This window comes from Microtus ochrogaster, unplaced genomic scaffold (assembly GCF_000317375.1).
Source record: "Microtus ochrogaster isolate Prairie Vole_2 unplaced genomic scaffold, MicOch1.0 UNK3, whole genome shotgun sequence".
Classification (NCBI taxonomy): Eukaryota; Metazoa; Chordata; class Mammalia; order Rodentia; family Cricetidae; genus Microtus; species Microtus ochrogaster.
In genome coordinates, this window is record NW_004949101.1 from 17,266,770 (window position 1) to 17,285,480 (window position 18,711).

Genomic DNA, 18,711 nt, shown 5'->3' on the forward strand with positions numbered 1-18,711 from the left:
TCTCAAGAATAGAGGCAGTCATGGATATTTAACACATCTCTATTGTTGTGGAATATTTCTTTACATTGTGTGAAGATGTGTCACTGTGACTGGTTTAATAAAGAGCTGAATGACCTTTAGTTAGGTAGGAAGAAGTTAGGTGGGACTTTTGGGGACAGAGTGTTCTGGTAAGAAGAAAGAAGCCACCAGCCAGATAGGAGGAAGTAAGATGGGCAAAATGGAGATGAGGTAACAAGCACATGGAAGAACGTAGATGAAAAAATATGGGTTAAGTTATAAGAATTGGTTAGAAACAAACCTAAGCTAAGGTTGAGCTTTTTTTAAAAAATTTTATTCAATTTTATGTATGAGTACTCCACATGTACACCTGAGTGTCAGAAGAGGGCATCAGATCCGGTTGTAGATGGTCATGAGCCACCATGTGGTTGCTGGGAATTGAACTCAGGACCTCTGGAAGAGCAGCTGGTGCTCTTAACCGCTGAGCCATCTCTCCAGCCCCTAAGGTTGAGCTTTTATAATTAATAGTAAGTCTCCATGTGGGTTTTTGTGAGCTAGCAGCCCAAAGAAAAATCTGCCTATACTCTATATTTGTTTACTTAACAGCAGTAGACTAAATCCAGGGCTTCATGCACAGTAAGCAAGTGCCTCCACTGAGAGCATATTAGGCCCAGACCTTTTTGAAACAGGGTCTGGTTATAGAGCCGAGGCTGCTCTGGAACTGTAATGCTCCTACATCAGCCTACTATATGCTGGTGTTATAGCCACATATCACCTTGCCTGGCCACGTAATTTATGGAACCCCCTCAAAGCACAAGTTGTAACAATTGTAACAGCTGACCATAAAAAAAGGTTGCTTATCACTATGTACAGTACTGTAATAAGGATTTGACTTATATCAGTTTATTTATTTATCTTTCTTTTTCAAGATAGGGTCTCACTCTGGCTGTTCTGGAACTCAGTCTGTCAATCAGGCTGGCCTTGAATGCACAAAGATCTGCCTGCTTCCAAGTGTTAGGATTAAAGGTGTACACTACTATGCCCATCTTAGATCAATTTATTAAACAACTTCTCTATGGGTATGAGCTATTACCATCATTCATTTTAATTTTATATGTGAAAAATTGAGGTACAGATACAATCAAGTCAATTTACCTATGCTCATAAAGGAGCTATGGCAGAACTGGGATTGAACAGGAACAAGTAGTGTGGGTTTCAAACTATGCTCTTAACTATAACTAATAATGTTATCTTGCTTTTATTGCAGAAACAATGACATTGAAGCAGGCAGGTATTGGGTCTGCACTATAAAGTCTAGTTGAAAGATACCATTTTTAGTACCAAATAGGATTAAATTTCAAAAGCACTTTTTGGAATCCCACCATGAGTCATGGATCCAACTAAGGGAATCTGAAACAGACAAGAAATCTGAGCCAAAAGGATGCAATCATAGATGAAGGAACAGCAATTTTGCTAGGGGAAAAAAACCTTCCATTATGCAGCAATTGGAGCTATTGCTCCATGTAGAAGCTTTCTGAGGGACCCTCTGTTTGTCTTCTACAAACCAGGAACCTGGTCCATTTAGTCAGAAACCTGCCCTACCCAAGCTGATCTCAGCCTAGAGTTCTGATCTTGTCCTCTGAGCCACTGCTGCTTAAATCTGGTGACTCAAAGTCAAGGAGACAGAGACCTGGGCTGAAGAGATGGCTCTGAAATGAAAGCCTCCGTGAGCCCCTTTCTCGTGTACCCACAGTCTACTGCTGTGTTACGTATGGGACTTCCATCTTCATTCTCTCCTCATGGCCCCATAGACTGCTTCTTCTTCAGGCCAATTCACTTCCCAGTCTGTGCTTTTCATCTTCAGTCTTTTGGTAATACACTAGCTCCCCTCTCTTTATTCAATACCTTTAAACACACATGGACCTCACCAATCTAATGGGATCTCACCTATCAGAAAAATAGTCTCCAGAAAGTGCCACACTAACCAGGTATTAAGAATTGCCGGGTGTTGGTGGCGCATGCCTTTAATCCCAGCACTCGGGAGGCAGAAACAGACGGATCTCTGTGAGTTTGAGTCCAGCCTGGTCTACAGAGCTAGTTCCAGGACAGGCTCCAAAGCCACAGAGAAAAAACCCTGTCTCGAAAAACAAAAACAAACAAACAAAAAAAAAAATGCTTACAGGACGGGGCTGGCAGGATGGCTCTATTAAGAGCACTTGCTGTCCTTTCAGAGGACATGGACTTCATTCCCAGTGCCCACATCAGGTAGTTCAGAACCACCTGAAATTCCAAATCCAAGGGATCCAAGACCCTCTTCTTGCCCCTGAGGGCATCCGCATACACATGCTGCACGTAAATGCATGCAAACACACATAGACACAGGCACATACACACAGGTACATGGACACATACATTAAAAGAAATCTTTAAAAATTCCCTTTCTTGAGGTTTCATTATTTTTCTTGGCAAACATATATTTCAAGAAGTTTATGGCTATAAAATATATACAAAGACAGTAAAATGGTAAATAAGCCCAGAGTGAGATGAACAAGCAGAAAGCAACTCTGGTACCTGCAGGAGGGAAGGTCTCTGGAGTGGTTGCTGCCGTGCTGGAATTCCCCTCCCAGGGTTCTGTCCTGGAGTCCGTAAATACGTTATCAAGCCATGTTCCATTGGGTGAGACAGTAGTGCCTCCAGAATCCGTGCTTGCTGCTCTCTTGGTCCCATTGTCAGAGTGTGAAGAATTGACAGTAGTTACATAGGTGGGTTCCAGAGTTAGACTGGGGCTGAATGTTGGTGCCACAGAAAGAGAAATTACTGAAGAGGTTGGATTTGAAGTTTTATTCTCCTCCTTAATTGATTCTGTTGTTGATGTTTTAATTAATCTTGTAATTTCTAAAGAAGGTGAAACTACAAACACCAAAAAGAAAAAAAGAAACATTTTATGAAGAACGAGAAGCTCAAAAGTTAAGACACAAAGTAGTAAGCATTAATAAATGCCTCGCGTCTTCTCAGACGGCATTTTTTACCTGTAGTAGCATTGTTGGCACTGACGTGTATTAGACTACTGCCAAACAGAACAAGAATGAACCAGGAATCCATGCTGACCTAGAAAACAGGGAGACACACGAGATGAAGTCTTACATTATTATAATTATGTCCAAATGAGTCAAAATACAGCAAGTTATTTTGGGTAGCATCTTTCTTAGCTATTTAAATACATACACAGGATCTTTTGACAGCTAGACAGGCTGTTTGCCCCAGATTAACTATTAATTAGCTATTAATTGTGTCTTCATAGAAATAAAAGTAAATTTAAATAGTATATCTTTTAAAGTGTAATTCTCAACCTTGGTTGCACTTTAAAAACCATTTGAAAATTCTAGTGCTAGACTGTGTCTCTATGTATGAGAGCTGGGCAGTCTTTACATTCCCTACGTTCATCCACTCAGGACCTGAGTACAATACTGATCTAGGTTCTACAGAAAGAATTGAGAACCAGTTAATTTACAAGTCATACTTTCCCATGGTCTAAATTAATATGGTAGCCACTGCCTGAGTGAAAAGGGCATATGAAAATACTGAGTTGGGGAATCTAAGACCATCAGAAAACAAATATTTATATTATAATCCGTAACCCTAACAAAATGAAGTAGCAATGAAAATACTTTCTGGTAGGGGTCACCACATGAGGAACTAACTACATTAAAGGGCTGCAGCATTAGGGAAGTTGAGAACCACTGCTCTAACCATAAACAAATACTGTATTCTAGTAAACTGCATGTGTTCTTTAGTATATGAACAAAAATATACTGATGTTATTTACCATTAAAATGCTATTTATATCCAAAATTAATAGATAGGGACCAACAAGATGGCTTGGTGGTACAGGTGTTTGATGACTGACCTTGGTTGTCAACCTGATTACATCTGGAATCAAATAAAATCTGCTTGCCCTTACCCTTGCTGGCAAGTTCATTTGTCCTGTTGCTGAGGCATTCCTTCGCTGGTATTAGAACCTACTTCTTTGGGATTCTAACACAGATTGAAGACCAACAGCTCTTTAGGAATCCTCCAGGATTCTAGCAACGGACTGGGACTGCTGAGACATCCAGTCTTGGAGATTGGACAATTACAGGATTTTTGGCCTTTCTGTCAAGTGACAGCTATTGTTGGTCTACCCCAGGACCACAACCTGTAAGCCACACTAGTAAATCCCAGGGAAAATGAAAAAAAGGAAGAGTGGAAAGCAGACCTTCATTTACACCCATAGAAAATGTGTCAGGTTTGCTCTGCTGAGTTTGAATTTTAAGAGCATTTGGAAAATAGTCAGTCTTGGGAAAAGCACAGTTGTGGTGTTATCTCTGTTATCAATGTGATGAGATCCAGACTCTAGAAGATGGACCCTTCAGTGTGCCCATCAATGATGATATTGGTTAGGTTAAATGAATGGAAGACCTGCTTGCTGTGGGTGGCACCATTCCCAGGGCTAGGATTCTGAACTGTATGAAAAGGAGAAAGTGAACTGAACAAGCATTCATCACTCTCTACTTCCTGCCTGTGAGTACAGTGATCAGCTGCCCCTGTTGAGATATTTTGCTTGTCTGAAGATCAGAGTGCAGAGCTAAGCCACTAGTTAGCCATAGAGGCCAGGCAGTGGTGGCACACACCTTTAATCCCAGCACTTAAAAGACAGAGACAGAGGGATCTCTATGAGTTCAAGGCCACCCTGGGCTACCTGAGATTAAATCTGTCTAAAAGAGAAACAGAGCTCACACAAAGGTGATCCCAGTACTTGGGATCACAGGCCTTTAATCCCAGCACTAGGGAGGTGGAGATAGGAGTGATATGGATGGGCGGAGAGAGACTATAAAGCGGGAAGAGACAGGAGCTCTGATTCAGTCTGAGGATTTGTAGATCATAGAGATGCTGTCTGAGGTTTTGTAGAGACAGCAGCAGTCTAAGGATTCATAGTGATAGGATTGCCCCTTTGGTCTGAGCATTGGTAGCGGTAAGAACTCTCTAAGGGCTCAGTGCTCTGCTTCTCTGATCTTTCGTCATTAACCCTTATATCTGACTCTGGGTTTTTATTATTAAGAACAATGGGAACTCGTGCTGCAGCCTGGAGCTCCTGCTGCTGTGACATCCCCATTTTAATGGGCTATAATCTCAGTCTGTGAGCCAGAATAAACCTTGCTTAATTGCTTTCCTCAGGGGCAGTGTGGTGGTGGTTGTCTACTCACAACAGGGAAAGAAACCAAGACGACAGCCATGGGTGTTTCGGGGTTTTTTTCCCCCCAAAATTTCCTTGGTTTTTTTTATCATATTACTTTTGTTCATATTAGTTGTCACTGATATGACATCTGGGTTTATTTTATTATTTAAGTGTTGAATTTTGATAATTGATCAATCTTATGTATATGTAAGAAAAAGTTTAAAATCAGCTAGAAATGTTTTTGTAATGGGTAAGGACTACATTTTGGCTGGCTCTTTGGATGTGGAGAAACAAGGGAACGAACACAGTGTGTGTGCCACTATATTTGATATACTAAGGAAGTGGACAGATTTCATGATTCATCCCCCAAAGTGTGCTCGCTTGGTATTATGTACTCAAATTTCCAAAAGTTTATGATTTACGAGTTTTTGTATTTGTTGTTGTTTTTAAATAAATAATTGGAGAGCTGGGGAGATGACTCAATGAAATAAAGCTTCGCAACTGTGAGGACCAGAGTTTCTGATCCCCAGAACCCACCTACATGGCAAGTGAATGCAGTGGCCACCTGCAGTTTCGGAACTCAGGAGGCAGAGATTTGGGGGTTCCCAGAGCAAATTGACAAGCTAGACTGGTCACATTGGTGAGTCTGTTCATTTGAGAGACCCTGCCTCAACAAATACGGCAGAGAGTGACTGAGGAAAGCTCATCAGTCGCCAGCTTAGACACACCTCATATAAAGGGAAAAAATAAAATAAACCATTATGAACTTGAATTCTCTTGGGACTCTGGCTTTTCTAAAACATATAATTCTGTAAGGCCATTGTTGCCTTATGTGTACAAACAACTCTTTTTTACATATGACATCTTTTATTGAGCATAAATTTTTAAAAATTCTCAGCCGGGCGGTGGTGGCGCACGCCTTTAATCCCAGTACTTGGGAGGCAGAGGCAGGCGGATCTCTGGGAGCTCGAGGCCAGCCTGGTCTACAAGAGCTAGTTCCGGGACGGGCTCCAAAAAAGATACAGAGAAACCCTGTCTTGAAAAACCAAAAAAAAAAAAAAAAAAAATTTTTTTTAAAAAATTCTCTTCAATCCCTTCATACACAGACAAAAATAAGTTTGTGAAATATTTAACATACTAGAGTTTGTCAACCTAATCATTATATAGAGATGGAGAAATTATCCCTGACATTCCGATTCAGGAGGCCAGTTCATCTGCTGCCCTCCAAGAACACAGAGCTGAATACGACAAACTGCCCCGTCTGAGCCTTCCTTCACCACCATTCGGTATCAGCTCCTCAGACCCAGAGCAGAGGCTCATTTTTTTTTTTTTATGATTTGTTTAACTTTATTTTATGTGCATGAAAGTATCAGATTCCCTGGAAGTGGAGTTACAGACAGCTGTGAGCTGCCATGTGAGTGCTGGGAATTGAACACTATTATCAAGGGCTTCATTAACCTGCAGTGAGGCACAAATAAACTATTCAAATCCTCAATTATTATAACCTGTCTAAAAAGGTAGCCAATAAATACTAAAATGAAGTAAAGGAAGTGTAAACTACAGAGGTATTTTCAGCAAAACTTGAAGCACACGGGTTAGCCAAGAGAAGGACCAGGCAGCTTGTAGGCAGTCAGAACTTCAAAGCTTAAAATACTTGTCTGGTACCACCTGTGACAACAAGTTGGGAAGAAGCACAGAAACACCTACTGATTGCAGACCACCCAACAGACCAAAGAAAGGCTTACACGTGGACTAGGAGCAAGGGGGACTATTAGGCAGTGGGCACCAGGGAATAAGCCCTACTCCTGACATTGGTGATGAATCAGGAAATCTCAACCTCAGCCAAACTTCCATCTCCTGTATACTCTTAAATCCCACAAGACTATGTGTAGTTGGGCCAGGATTATATGCATCTGGGACAGGGGAGTGGTGACTGGTATTTTAGGTGAACATTCCAGGGGTAACAATAGTAGCTCAGATTTCAAGATGGCAATGACCATGTCATTCTCAAAGTACACACCTCCAACACAGGCATCAAGCAGGATCTCAGTACAAACATGGACACAACAGACTAGTGTCTGAGACGATGACACAAAGGGAATATAATTTACATGAGGCAAAGACAAGGCAGCCATTACATCACCAAAGGACTGTTGCTACAACAAAAGATTTTTTTGGTTTTCCTCAATAATAAAGAGTTCTGACATAGAAGTGAACAATTGGGAGATACCAATAAGAGTGTTAGGGAATGGACACAGAACAATACAGAGTTTAGAACAGTTAACAAGAAGATTGTAACAAGGTTCAACTGGCTGAGTGTAAACTTAGGGGAGTCACTGACCAAAGCCTTCAGAAGGAATCTAGCCATTAAAGAAAGAGGAACTAGGGGAGGTTAAGACTGTCTTGGGCAGAATAAGAATTGATAGGTGTTAGAATTGACAGAATTAAAGACTTAATGTGATGTTGGAGGTGGGCAAGACCCATGTGTTGGATGTAAGTGGATAACAATGCAACAGGTAGAAGGATGACCAAGTATGGGGGCATACAGCAGGGAAAGTGACGGATGAACTTAGTTCTGGATATGCAGAAGGTGCAGTACTACAGAAGGGGCAGACCAGCAGACAGGCAATGACAGAGCAGCTGCCATGGAAGTCAAGCAAAAAGCCAAGGGAGGGACAGAGACAGCTGATCAATTACAAATGCAGCAATAAGTAAGCAAGACAGGAGACATCTGACCAGCACAACAAGTAGTAGGTGAAGCCAGGCGGTGGTGGCGCACGCCTTTAATCCCAGCACTTGGGAGGCAGAGGCAAGTAGATCTCTGTGAGTTTGAGGCCAGCCTGGTCTACAAGAGCTAGCTAGTTCCAGGACAGGCTCCAAAGCCACAGAGAAATCCTGTCTTGAAAAAACAAAAACAAACAAACAAAAAACAAAACAACAACAAAAAACCCAACCAACCAAACAAACAAACAAACAAAAAGAAGTAGGTGAATGTTAAGTAGAAAACTGATAGCTGCCACCGAGAGAGGGTGGGAGGGGAACAGAGATGCGGTGAGAGAAAACAGAATAATGAGATTGCTGAAGTGCTTCTAAGGAAGGTCTCCAACACTTTTTCCTCCAGGCTTTGGCAACTGCCATTGTACTTTGTGACTCCGAGTTTTACTATTGTTGGGAATCCTGTAATATGTGACCTCTCTCTGGATTTTTTCACTTAGTATGACTCAGGGCATGTGCCTGAATTTATATTTATGTATTTATGATTTTTTAGTTTTGGGGATCGAACCCAGATGTTTTCAGTCAGTCTAACTAAATCAGAGAGCTCCAGGTTCAGTGAGAAACATTGTCTCAAAATAAACAAACAAATAAATAGTAAGAGGAAAATCCAACATTGACGGGTGTTCTACAGACACACACGCATACACACACAAACAGTAGAGGAGGATAGCGCCTTGAAAACTATAATCATATGAAAAGGAGTAAAATTGGACTCTTACTTTTAATTATACATATGAACTAGCTCAAATGAGTTTAAATGTGAGATCTACAACTAGAAAGCTTGAGGCTGGGTAAAGGGCTCAATCAGGAAAGTGTTTGCGGTGCAGGTATCTGTTCAGTTTTGTTTGTCTAGTTATAGGTTATACACTGAGTGTAGTTCAATGGTAGAGCAAGCCAGAGTTAGATTCCCAGAACTGCAAATCTATACACAGACAAAAACAAACAGAAAGTCAGGCAAGAAAGGCCAAATACTGTGCAATCTAAGAGTAGTAAAAATCATAATCAGGAAGTGCAATAGTTGCTAGGGCTGCTGGGAAGAAGGAATGGAGGAAGAAGGAATGGAGAGTCAGTATTTAATGGGTACAGAGGCACAGCTGAAGAGGATGGAGAAATTTTAGATACAGATGGTGGTGATAGCTGCACAACAATGTGAATTTTATTTAGAAACAGTATTTTATTCATTTATTTTATTTTATTTTTTTATTTTTTTTTTGAGAAAGGATCTCTTTACATAGACTGACCTAGAACTGACAATGCAGGCCAGGCAGGTCCTGAGATCACAGAGATCCACCTGGTATAAAACAACATTTTAAAAAACAGAATAGGTAGAATAATAAGACAAGCCATAAACTGGAAGAAAAATCTTAGAAAATTTTAGCTAATATACGGTTGCTTTCCAGATCTGGATACTTTAATAAAAATGGAAGGGCGCCAGGCACACGCCTTTAATCCCAGCACTCAGGAGGTGGAGGCAGGAGATCTCTGTAAGTTTGAGGCCAGGCTGGTCTACAGAGTGAGTTCCAGGATAGGCTCCAAAGCTACACATAGAAATCCTGTCTTGAAAAATCAAACAAAACAAGAATAACAAAAAGGAAGGGCACAGCAGCAGAGCTCTTGTCTTAGCACTCTTTAAGATCCTAGGCCAGCTGGGCGGTGGTGGTGCACCTCTTTAGTCCCAGCACTTGGGTCTACAGAGCAAGCTCCAGGACATCCAGGGCTACAGAGAGAAGACTTGTTTTTTTTTGTGTGTGTGTGTATATATATATATATATATATATGTTTTTTTTTTTTTTTTTTGGTTTTTCGAGACAGGGTTTCTCTGTGGCTTTGGAGCCTGTCCTGGAACTAGCTCTGTAGACCAGGCTGGTCTCGAACTCACAGAGATCCACCTGCCTCTGCCTTCCGAGTGCTGGGATTAAAGGCGTGTGCCACCATCGCCCAGCGAGAAGCCTTGTTTAAAAAAAAAATGAACAAAAAAAAACCCCACCCAAAAGAAAGCTCTGGGTTAGACCTAACACCAAAAAATGACAATGAGAGAAGGTGTTTGGAAGGCAATCAAGACGTGAAAAAAAAGTGAGAATCACTAAATCATCTGGGAAAGGTAAATTCCAGCACATGCCTATTAAAGTGAAATATCAGACATACATACATAAACTTAAAAACAGAAGGCAAAATTAAGATAAATACAAACTAGAAGCATCTAGACACAGTATATGAAACAACTAATATTATCAAAAGTTAAGACAAATGATTTGAAAACTAATCAAATTGAATGTAAAATACAGAAAAGTTAATCATGATCAATTTGAATGTATCTAAGATATTTAATGATGTTTTAAAAAGATATTTTAATCTAAAGTCTATAAATATATGTGATGGTTAGTTTTTTTGTTTGTTTGTTTTTTTCTTTTTAGTTTTTCGAGACAGGGTTTCTCTGTGGCTTTGGAGCCTGTCCTGGAACTAGCTCTGTATACCAAGCTGGTCTCGAACTCACAGAGATCCGCCTGCCTCTGCCTCCCGAGTGCTGGGATTAAAGGCGTGCGCCACCACCACCTGGCTTGGTTGGTTAGTTTTAATTGCGAACTGTGCTGGCTAGTTTTAAGTCAACTTGACACAAGCTAGAGTCATTTTGGAAGAGGGAATCTGAGTTGGGAAACTGTCCATATCATATTGGCCTGTAGGTAAGACTGTTGTCCATTTTCTGATTGATGACTGATGAGTAACAGCATAGTTCACCATGGTGATAGGACCCCGGGTTAGAGGTCCTGTGTGCTACAAAAAAGTAGGTTAAATAAAGCCATAAGGAGCAAGATAGCAGCATTCCTCCATGGTCTCTTAGTCAGTTTCTGCTTCCAGGTTCTTGGCCTGACTTCCTTCAGTGATGGGCTATTGCCTGGAAGCGTAAGTAAAATAAACCCTTTCCTGCCCAAGTTGCTTTTGGTCAGTGTTTTATCACAGCAATAGAAAGCTAACTGAGACCTCAACCTAGTACAATCTATAATAAGCTAGGAAGAGAAGAGAGTATCAACAAAAAAACTGTCTCCATTAGATTGGTCAGTGGGCATGTCTGTTGCAAACTGTTTTAATTAAGTTAATTGATCTGGGAAGACCCAGCCCACTATGGGTAGCACCATTCCCTAGGCATACTGGACCTTGATCTGCTTAAAAGCAGAGAAATGAGCTGAGAACATACGTTCATTTCTCTCTGCTCTTGACTGCTGGTGCTATGACCAGCTATTTGAAGTTCCTGCCTAGACTGCCCCATAATGATAGTCTATAACATGGAATTATAAGCTAAAATAAACCCATTCTCTCCTAAATTGCTTTCTGTCAAGGTATTTTATCAAAGAAACAGAAATGAAACAAAGACAATACAATTAACCCAAATTAAAGATCATATATTTAGTAGATGTGGAAATACAACAGATAAAAGAATATGAATTTAAGATTTCTCAAAATTCTTATAAGAATAGAAGAAAAATTCCTTTAAAAAGGTTCCAGGACAGCCAGGGCTATACAGAGAGACTCTGTCTGGAAAAACTAAACCAAACCAAAGCAAACCAACAACAACAAAACCAATCCATCAACCAGCCAATAAAATAACACATAATTATTGTTAACAGGGAAACACTGAGAACATTCCTCTGAAAGTCAGAAATAAACCAAAGTGGCTTCTATTCATGTTTAGCAAACACTAGAGATCTTTGCCTTTATAATAAGAAATTAGAATAGTAAAAACCAGTGCACTGGTAAGAGAATGGCTAAGTTGCTGAATCAGAGTGCAGCACTGACAGAAGTGGATGACAGGTAATTTAGAATATAAAGGTGGCTAAAATAACTTTGAAAAATCAGTATGGCCAACTTTGTATAGTTATAGTATAACATCAACAGAATGCAGATGCCAATAAAATGTAAATAACTTTTAAAAGAGATTTTATTGTTTTGGGGCCAGGCATGGTGATACATGCTTTTCATCCTAACACTTGGGAGGCAGAATCTGGAAGATCTCTGAGTTTGAGGCCAGCCTGTTCTATATAGTGAGTTCCATGACAAGCTAGGGCTACATAGAGAAACCCTGTCTCACAAAACAGAATAAAAAATACAAAAAACAAAAACAAAAACAAATAAAGGTTTTATTTTCTAAACTAAATGTAATGTGTTGTGTGGTCTGTGCCTGGGTTTGTGCACAAGTGCAGTACTCACTGAGGCGGGAAGGAGGTGCTGGAGTTTCAGGCAGCTGTGAGCTATCTAGTGCTGGTACTAATAATCAACATTGGGTCCTCTGAAAGAACAGTACGTAGGTGGCACCTCTCAGCCCCCAGAAGTCAAACTTTTACAGCTACTTTACTACTCAGTTATGTTACAAATACTTTACCAAAGATCCCTTCTAAATTCTATACTTTCCTTGATATTGCTACTCCTACAGCAAAAAACCTGAAATAACAACTATTTCAATGTTGAACAGTGCTGTAACTCTTCCTGGTTTTTGTTTGTTTGTTTGAGACAAGAGCTCACTATATAGCCTAGGTCAGCCTTGATCCTTCTCCTTCCGTCTCCTCAGTACTGAGATTATAGATGTGTACCATCTCATCAGCAGACAAGTTTCTTTTTAATTTCTGAGTATGCACCTAGGTTATCTGAAGTTTTCATAAATTTCTAATCCAACTGATAACAGAAATTACCTATAGACAAATTTTATATCTAAGTGATTTTAATACAAATAAGTCATGGCTTAATAATTTGGTAAAATTTAGGTTGCAAGCCACTCTATTAGATATCAGCAGACATCTTTGGTGGTTATGACACTAATCTCAAAGAAGTGCATGATTCAGTGTTAGCAGTTCCTGCTGAGCTAAAGTAGTCTGTAAATAGCCCCAGAAAGAGCCCATGCGACCAGCATGGGGGAGGGGTGGGTAGCTTAATTCTTTCACAATGCCTGTGGAGAGTCTGACAGCAGTGGAAGCCTAGAAAACTCATGAAAGGCCTTTTATAACCATGTGAATGTGGAGCACAAAAGCAGAGTCAGATGACCCACTTACAGCTCTGCTTTTATTGATGAGAATCCATTCTCATTCCACATCAGTCTCTTTCTAGAAAAAGAAAACCTTATACAATAACTGAGAAATTAAGGCACAGGAAGTATAACTTCACTGATTCCCATTTGCTCCCTGTCATGTCAGAGAGGTCAGAAAACACTCACCAAGGTTCTCAACTTTTCAGTGAAAAGTGGGCGTAGAGGGAAGGAAAAGTTTTCACAGACTGATGTGTGTGTGTGTGTGTGTGTGTGTGTGTGTGTGTGTACATGCCAAGTACCCATGTGTAGGACAGAGGGCAACTTGTGGGAGTCAGCTCTCTCTCCTTCCGTTGGGTTTAGGGATTGGACTTAGATCATCAGGTTTGGCAGCAAGCCCTGGGGAAATTTAAATTCTGTAGCTGATCAGAGCAATTTTGGGCTAGTAATATCACCAAAGAAAGTACTTTCTTAATCTCTTCCTGGAATGCATATTAAGTAAACTGATGGTAAGCTTGACTTGTAAAGCAATGATAGTCCAAGATATTTCAAAGCAGGGAAACACTCTTACTCATCTGTTCTATTAAATTCCAGTGCTACCTTGGAGAACTGAGGGTACAAAGGAAAAGGCAACACGAGGAGCTTGTACGTCAGGCATTTTCTCACCTCCCATGTCGCCCAAGTATTTCAGTTAGTCAATAACACCTGGAAATGAAAGTGAGCAGTTTTTCTTCATTCTGACTCATTTACTCTTTCTTCTAAATCTGACAGAAGAGAAAGTGGGGAATAGTCTTGAACTCACTGGCACAGGAGAAGACTTTCTCAACAGAGCACTGATAGCACAGACACTAAGAACAACAATTAATAAATGGGACCTCATGAAACTGAAAAAAAAAAACTTCTGCAGGCAAGATCACATAATTCTGACAAAGTGGCAGACTACAGACAGGGAAAGTATTTTTACCAACTACATATCCAACAGAGGATTAATATTTAAAATATATAAAGAACTAAAAAACAACTGTTCATCAGAGAAAAGTAACCCAATTAAAAACATGGAGTACAGATCTAAACTGAATTGTCAAAAGAGGAAACACAAATGGCTGAGAAGCTCTTAAAGAAATGTTCAACATTTTTAGTCATCAGGAAGCTGCAAATCAAAACTACTTTGAGATTTCATCTTACAGCAGTCAGAACAAACAAGATCAATAAAAAAAAATGACAGCTCATGCTGGTGAGGATGTGGAACAACATTCATTCATTGCTGGTGGGAGTGCAAACTTGTACAGCCACTATGGAAATCAATGTGGTGATTCCTCAAAAAGATGGAAATTGATCTACCTCAGGGCCCAACTATAAAACTCTTGAGCATATTCCCACAGGACACTTTATCCTACTACAGAGACACTAGGTCAGCCATGTTAACTGCTATTTTATTCATAATAACCAGAAACTGAAAACAACGCCTAGATGTCTGTCAATGGATGAATGGATAAGAAAAATATAGTACATTTACACAATGAAATATTACTCAGCTGTTAAAAAAGAGAATCATTAAATAGTCGGAGCAAGAAAAAAAAATCATCCCGAGGTAACCCAGATCCAGAAAGATAAATATGCTATGCATTTGCTTATATATGGATATTAGCTGTTAAGTCTTTGATAAGCAAATTATAATCTGTTTAACCACAGTTTAGATATAGAGTAAGGGACTAAGGGGCAGAAATAGATTTCCCTAGGAAGGGGATAGTTATGGACTGATGGAAGATTGGGGGGATGAATGGAAGGATTAAATGGAATGGGAAAGGAAGGGGGGCATTAAAGAGGGACTATGGGAAGGGACGGTTAAAGTTAACATCCATTTGAGGGGTTGTACTGAAACCTAATATAGTAAAAGCTTCTTACAATATAACCACATATGAAGGTGATCTAAATGAAATTGCCAAGTAACAGGAGTGACACAGGCCCAACTCTCATCACCACATGAAGCTTCCAGTACAGGGAATGGCTCCCATCTTACCTAGCTGTTGGTCAAAGGGGCCCTGTGAGAACCCCTAAACAACACAGGCTATTGCCAAAGCTATTGGCTGCTCTCTAAAAACTGACTTTAAGGTCCTATGACTGAAGGCAGCACACCTATACAACCCAGTGAACACAAAGAAGTTGAGCTTGTGCCAACCTAGAGCCTTCATATGTATGTACTAGTGTTCATGGTACTGGAGGGGCCTCTGTAAACTACCAAAGAAGAAAGGTAAACACCAAAATCTTTCAATCTAGAAAAGCGAACTGCCTATAAGATGTGCTAGTGCAATGGTGATACAAAGCTTGTGGAATTAATCAACTAGTATCTGATCTGGTTTAAAGCCCACTCCATTAGATGGAACCCATCCTGACCACTGCTATAGCCAAAACTTCAGACTAGGCAGGCCAGGGACCTAGGGGAAAACCAAATACTACTGTATGCTAAAGGAACGTAGTAACAAAATGACCCCTAATGATATTCTGCAAGACTCAGGTCTGTGCCTTGCTCAGCCAGGAAACACCCTCCTGCGGTAGATGGGAACAAATACAGAGACACAGCCAGACAATGTCTAGAGAGTGAGAGACCTCAGAACACTCAGCTCTAAATGGGATGCCTCCATTAAATCCCTCCTGTCCGTGCTCAGGGAACCCTGCAGAAGAGGAGGTGGAAGGAGTGTAAGAGCTAGAGGGATGAAGGACACCATGAAAACAAGGCCTCTAAACACAGCAGGACCGATGCACGTAAGAACTCAGACTGCGACAACAGAGAGGCTTTCCTGTGCTGAGAGGAGAATGAGGCACAAGTCTCAAAAAGCTATCTTGAACTGGAAGCCACCTGCAAAAGAAAAAATAGTTTTCTCCAATGGAAGACTGACTGGAGATACAAACCACTCTGAAGGGCAGGCCCACGCCCATCAGCAGATGGAACACACATCTTGAAGTTTCTTTGTCTCATAATATTTTGTAGCCCCCTCCCCCAACTTTACAGATCCTTTGCACATATATAGTACGGCTTCTGGTTGTGTATTTTTTTTTTAATTATGGGAGTCCCGTGTGTGCAAAAGCATGTCTCTGGCCTATATGTGTTTTCTGTGTTTTTCCTTGGCTCTTTTTCTTCTGTTTGTTGTTTTGTTCTATTCTGATTTGTTTTTATTTTATTATTATTCTTTAGATGCTTGTTTGTTTTCTAGCCAGAGAGAGGATATGGATTCAGATGGGAGTGGAGGTGTGTTGGAGGAGTTGGGGGAGAAGAAACTATAATTAAAATATATTGTATGGAAAAAAATCTATTTTCAATAAATGAAAAAACAAGCAAAAAAAGTTTACTAAAAAGTCTAACAGTATAAATGTAATTATGGAAGAATTATGGAAGCTATTATAAACAACCTTGCAGGATTGGCGAGATGACTCAGTGGTTAAGGGCACTTGCTGCTCTTCTAGGGGACTGGAGTTTAGTTCCCAGCACCCCTTTGGTTGCTCACAAAAACCTGTAACTCCAGTTCTTGGAGAGACAATGCTCTCTTCTGGGCTCCTCGGACACTGCACACATTTGGTGCACAGACATCTATGCAGGAGATATTCATACACATGAAAGAAAACAAAGTAACAACACTGCTGGGAAGAATGTAAACTAGTTCATTCACTACAAAAAACCATTGTGGTAGTCCCTCAAAAAAAAATTCCTGGATGACAGAAATTCTGTATGATCCACGATTTCAGTTTTAAGAGCTGAAAGCAGTCAACTCAACAGACATTTGTACGCCTATGTCCAGGTACTAGTTTTAACAATGGGACTCCCCCAAGCTGTGCCAACTACAACCAAAGAGGGGCACGAGAGACATAAAATAACTTATTTAAATACCATGGGCTGTTGTTCTAGGGAAGTCAGCACCCTTACAAGTTATCTCATAAAGGCATGCTTACAATTCTAGGAACTATAGAGCAGTGCCATCTTAATAGCTCTGAACACTAAGGAGCTCGGGAGAACTGAATTCACAAGAAATTGGCCGTTCCAAGCAGGTCTTGGCACTGCTTGCTTGTTCAAAAGCTTGGACTGTGTTGCTGTAGAGTTGTTCGTGTACCGTTAGCCATTGGCAACAGCAGGCAATGTCTAAAGTTGGTTTTGAACACCATATATGAAGGCATGAGGACTGTGTCACTGACATGTGGGGAGGTCAAGGCCTGGGATGCCACTAAACATCTCATAAATCACAGGACAGTGCCCTAGAACAAAGAACTTTCCTGCCTTGAGATGTCTGTGTCACGGCTTTTCAGGCCTGCACTAGACAGAAGTCTATTTTCAGGCTAAGTGACCCAGGATAAATCTATGCATCTCTTTAAGCCTCATTTTTTTTTCTTTTAGACAGCTTGGATTAAATGTTTTCTTTCAAATCATAGACAACTAAAATAATCAAACAAATATCTAATGAAATAATATCTAGTCAGGTGTAATGGTGCATACCTGTAATGCCAGCACTTGGAAAGCTTGAGGCAGGAGGATCACAAGTTTGATCATGCTGGCCTACCTACCCACATAGCATGATCTTGTCTCAAACAAAAAAGACAATAACAAAGAAGAGCAACAACAAAAACCATATGGTAGTTCAAATGTAATTGCCCCTGTAAGCTCATAGGGAGTGGCACTACTAGGAGGTGTGGCTTTGTTGGAGTAGGTGTGGCCTTGTTGGAGGAAGTGTGTTGCTTCAGGGGTAGGCTTTGAGGTTCCTATGCTTAAGATACTGCCCGGTGTCTGAATTCACTTCCTATTGCCTTGTAATCAAGATGTCTGCCTGAATGTCGCCACGTTCACACATCATGATGATAATGAACTGAATTAATATATCCTTTAATTTACAAATAGGGATCAAAGGCTACTGAGGGGATACAGTTCAATTCACATGAGCCCCCAGCATGCATAGTGTGGTGACTTACTCACACCTATAATTCTAAGACTTGAGAGGCAGAGGCAAGATGATCAGAAGCTGAAGGGTCATCTTGAGCTACACAGGGAGTTTAAGGCAGGCCTGGGCTAGAGACCCTGTCTCAACGTTTAAAACAAGAACAAAAAGTCTACGAGGTCCTGATGCTACAAGTTGCTTATTCCTTTTATTGACATATGAACGCCACACACAGCTATCCTTTCCATATAAAGGCCCCAGAGCCTTCATATTCTTCAGTCTATTTACTTCTGAGAACCTACTGAAAACAATCCTATCAAGTTTAGAACCTTACACAATGATGTTCATTGCTATGCTTTTATTAATATGGACAACTTAGAGAAACCTAGGGAACAGATATATAAGCTAAGTTCTTGTCGGAATGTTACATATACATTTTACAAATTGATGAAGCCTCAAAATAAGTGCATGTGTTAGAAAATGCAGGACACAAAATTTTGTGGCAACTGGAGACACAAAGATACCAAGTACGTTCCTCTTAATGAAAAAGACTCAGGTGAGAGCATGGCTCCATTGGTAGTGTCCGTTGTCTAGGCATGAGGACTGGACTTTGATTCCCCAGAGCCCACATAGAAGAGCCAAATTCGGTAGTTATATGCATTCCCAGTGCTGGAGAGGTGGGGACAGGAGGATCTCTGGGCACACAGCCAGCCTTGCCTGTTCAGTGAGGGCCAGGTCAGTAAGAGACCTTGTCTCAAAAAACAAGGTGATGAATCCTGAGGAATAACATCCAA

The 18,711-nt window shown here is 40.5% G+C and overlaps 1 protein-coding gene across 8 annotated transcripts in view; it reads right to left on the bottom strand.

Moving 5' to 3' along the window:
• Ptpra (protein tyrosine phosphatase, receptor type A) overlaps positions 1 to 18,711 on the bottom strand; it is a 102,578-nt gene that overhangs the window by 53,250 nt on the left and 30,617 nt on the right. For all 8 annotated transcript variants that reach the window (XM_026788529.1, XM_026788528.1, XM_026788530.1 and 5 more), the window contains 2 exons: positions 3,027 to 3,105; positions 2,569 to 2,907 (listed from right to left, as the gene is read on the bottom strand). In XM_026788529.1, coding sequence (XP_026644330.1) covers positions 2,569 to 2,907; positions 3,027 to 3,099 — 412 coding nt within the window. In that variant the 5' untranslated portion in view covers positions 3,100 to 3,105. The remainder of the gene's footprint in view (positions 1 to 2,568; positions 2,908 to 3,026; positions 3,106 to 18,711) is intronic.